A 3,935-nucleotide genomic window follows, 5' to 3' on the forward strand; every position below is an offset into this window, starting at 1 on the left:
CCCCTTCTCTCGCCTGAGCCTCTCCACCTCCCCAGCACTCCTCCTCCCCTCGGCAGAGTCAGCCTCGGGGGAGAAGAGGGGCAGAAAACAACCCTCCCCTCTGGTTTTGAGGCCAGGGAGAGAAGAAGGGTGGGATGAGGAAGACCTCGCATGTGTGGAGCGAAGGATGCAGTTGAATAACGTGGTTCAACACCTGCCCGCCTCAGCTGTCCTCTGGCAGGCTGGAAAACCAGACGTCATCCAACAGTTCAGACTCCCGCTAACACAAACACTGCTCCGAGGGTCCAAGGACAGCAACCCAAGAAACACTTGTACACAGACAACCCAAAGAACGATTTATTTCTACTGTGCAGGTTGCAAAAAGTACAAAACAAGCACCCTGCATTAGTCACTCCCCAAGATTAAATCCTTYTTGGAGCTTCACCCAAGGCTTTGAGAGAACCAGGCAGGCACGGAGCCAGGAGAGCAGAAATTTCGAGAGCGACTTTCCTACAACGGAGAGAGAAAACGGAATCAAAGCCTGCAGTTCCCACGTTTGCGATGTCTCGGGGCCCAGTTCCTCAGAGCACTATGCACCTGCACAGATTTACACTTGGGAACAGGCCCCAGGGGGCACTCACAGGCTGAGCCCCCCATGCAACACGGTCCTCGTTCCATACGGCTGAGCAACCAGCATGTCTTCTCCCATGGGTTGGCTCTGGAAGCGTGGTGGGTGCTGGATCCCAGAGGCGGTGCGAGGGGACACCTGGCCTGGAGCAGCACACACAGGTGACAAAGGCCGGTTTCCTAGCTGTCACAAACCTCCCAGTATATGGAGGAACAACCGTAATCATCTCCAAAACCAATGTTTTTCACCCTGAGCAGAGGTTGCAGAAACATTCCCTATTATAATTTTTGGCCAGAGACTCACACTGACCAAAGGTGGAAAGTCTCCAAAACGAGGCTGCGGGACGAAGCGGCCCCTGAAGCTGGGTCTCTGGACTCCTTTCACGCAGGTCCGTTCAGCACACCGTGTGCACAGTCGTCCCGTTGGAGCCCCCTGAAGCCACTCCACCATTTACAGCATCACCTTTGACATTCCTCTCTGAATCTGGGACAGGTCTATGTCTCTCCTGCCTGGTAAATGCTGTTTCAATGCCTCTGAGACACAACTGCATGTCCTCCCGGAAGGACGGGGTGTACAGTCCATAAATGACAGGGTCGGTGCATGTGTGTAGCAAGCCAAAGAGGAAAAAGCTGTGGTTGATATACTCCGGCATCCTGTGGATCATATCTGGCTGGAACCAGTACCACAAGCCCAAGAGGTAATACGGAGTCCAGCAGATGATGAAGGTAGCAACAATCACTACGGTCATCTTGAGGGTCTTCATGCGTGCCTTGGAGATGTGGTCGTTTTTATTTCTTATCAGACCTGCCAGGGGAGAGTCGAAAGGGTAAYTGTAGATAGGAGAAAACCAGGAAAAAGAAAAACGTCTGTGACTGCCAAAGTCACTCTTTCTGCCAAAGGAAGGTAGATTATCTTATGGTCTGGTCCAATGCGCACAGAAAGCAGAGAGAGGACAGTGAGGATGGGGGTCAAGAAGACCGTGTCAAGCCCCCCAGCTGGGTTGCCGCAGGGTGCTGGTGGGCTGCTCTGTGCCAAGGTTTGTCTCTTCTTACAGTGACTTAGTGCAATTCTTGGGCACAGACCATGACAAACTGCTTCAAGTGAGCAGTTGCTTATAAAGCCAGGTTGAGGTTTGGCCCTACCAAGCCAAGGACATGAAGTCAGTAAGACACCAGACTTTTTGCATCCTTGGCCTTCAAACCATTTCTGTGGACCTTTCCTCAGGCCTTGGATGGTGCAARGAGAACCTGGAGGTTCTGGCACAGGTGGGCAAAAAAAAAACAGAGAGAAGCCATGGCCTTTGCCACCCTTTGCCACGTTTTGTAATTTGAGTGATAAAAAGCCTTGGCCTGCTCACCTTTGTTGAGCTTCAGCTGCTTACTGATTTCCCATACGATTCGGATGTAGCAAATAATCATGACGCTCAGCGGGGTGATGTAGAGGGTGGTAAAGGTGAACATGTTGTAGACGGTTTCTTCCCAGTGCTCTTGGAAACTGCCGTGAGTAACACACTGGGTGAAATTCACTCCCGGGATGGTGTGCAGGTGGAAAAGGAAAAGCTGAAATTGAGAACCAAGTAACAACTCAGAGGTGCTATGAAACAGGGCACTACATCCTGAAAATGTTCCTAGCTGGGTTGCTGAGGACACTTTCCTTCTGCTCTTGCACTGGAGACATGCTCTGGGGTCTCCTGCTCTAATTCACAGGTTTGGCCAGGATGGATGGGATTGACCATCTGGGAAGTCCGATTTGCTGTCTCAAAAAACTCAGTGTTTTGGAGGTAGAAGTGAGTTAGGGTGTATGCTTGAGTAGGCAGAAGATGGTGTCCCCTGCAAATCTCCTTCAGGACTCAGCAGGTCTGGGCTCTGCCTAGCACTGAAATGTGGCCTTCACTCTTTACTTTCTGTCCTATCTGCATGTTATTTTGGCCAGTAATTGGTCTGATCTGTCTTGGTCCAGTCCAATTTTTTGTAGCAGTACAAAATGATGCATTTCTAGGAGCAGCTAGCCACATGCATAAGAATTTAGAAATAATTGCTCCTGGTTTCCCCCCATACTTATATAAYGCCCTGATGGTGTTTTTGCGAGCCAGTGTTACAAGCAAGGTGTAAAATGGAGCCGATCACCGTGTTGCTGAGCACCATGTTGGTGCCAGTGAAGTCCCCGGTTGGAGATGGCCTTGGACCCTACCTGGGGTGAAGCCAGCAGGAGGCTTGAGACCCAGGCGGCGCAGAGCAGGTGCTTATTGCGCCGGCGGGCGCTGGCGAAGGCCAAGGGGCGGAGGACCGCCGCGTGGCGGTCCAGGCTGATGACCACCAGCACCAGGGCGGCCGCGTACATGGCGAAGAGCTTGAGGAAGTTGAGCAGCTTGCAGGAGAGGTCGCCGGCGCGCCACTGGACCGTCACGTTCCACGCGGCGTCCAGCGGCATCACCGCCACCGTCACCAGCAGGTCCGCCAGCGCCAGGCTGAGGATCAGCGGCCGCACGTGGGACTTCCTCCTCTTCCTCAGGAGGCTGCAGAGCACCGCGGCGTTGCTGCATGCTGCCAGCAGGAAGAGGACGACGGTGATGACGACCCGGACCCGGGCGGCCGGCGTAAACGTGGGCTCGACCCAGCGCTCAGGGCAGCCGGAGGCCGAGATGTTGGCACTGCGCTCRGCGGCGGGCTGGCGAGGAGCCGCTCGGCGCTGCTCCTCGGGCATTCCCTGGGGAAAAGCGAGAAAGGGCAAAGTGCTGCTACTGCTCCGTAGCGTGTTACGGCTTAAACACGAGCAATTACAATTGCAAACAATTGCAAACAATTACAATTACAAACGAGGGGAAAGCGGGAGGCCGGGGGATGCCCGCGGCGGGAGGGCTGGCGAGGCGCCGGGGGCCCTTTTGGCCGGGCGGCCCGCGTGCTCTCCCCCGGCTCCGCTCACCGCCTCGCCGTGGCTATAGCAATCGCTCACGCCGATCCGTATTTTTAGCTCTTTGCAGCGCGGTTCAGCACCGGCGGCGGGTGCAAGGTGGGGGACGGTCAGCGGGGACTTCTCCAGCAGACGCTGCCTTTTAACACCCCCCAGCCCGGGCGCTTCCCCGTAGCTGCCTTGGGGCGGGCGCTGGGGAGGCCGCGGGGCGCGGAGGGGGTGGCGGGAGCAGGAGCACAGGCGGGGCGGCTGCGGGGCGGGACCCCCCGCCTTCCCCCCGGCCCGCTTTCACCGAACCGCCCCCCGCTCCCCCCCGGCACGACCGGCTCGACGGGGTTTCGGGGGCGGTCGGAGCTCAGGCCCTTGACCGTTCCCACCCGCTGCTGGGTCGCGTGGGGCTTTAAGCGCTTTCCGCTCC

General features: G+C 56.3%; 1 protein-coding gene across 1 annotated transcript; it reads right to left on the reverse strand.

The window, feature by feature from the left end:
* Nucleotides 1–382: 382 nt before the first annotated feature.
* Nucleotides 383–3,313, reverse strand: LOC146593748 (gonadotropin-releasing hormone II receptor-like). Its single transcript, XM_085308735.1, has 3 exons — nucleotides 2,798–3,313; nucleotides 1,965–2,166; nucleotides 383–1,411 (listed from the first exon to the last, which is right to left on the reverse strand). Exons 1-3 carry the CDS (start codon nucleotides 3,308–3,310, stop codon nucleotides 1,002–1,004), a joined length of 1,125 nt encoding a protein of 374 aa, XP_085164861.1. The 5' UTR covers nucleotides 3,311–3,313; the 3' UTR covers nucleotides 383–1,001.
* Nucleotides 3,314–3,935: the final 622 nt, after the last annotated feature.

The sequence above is a fragment of the Rhea americana genome, unplaced genomic scaffold (genome assembly GCF_003343005.1).
Source record: "Rhea americana isolate MKP2758 unplaced genomic scaffold, rheAme1 scaffold_28, whole genome shotgun sequence".
Taxonomy (NCBI): domain Eukaryota; kingdom Metazoa; phylum Chordata; class Aves; order Rheiformes; family Rheidae; genus Rhea; species Rhea americana.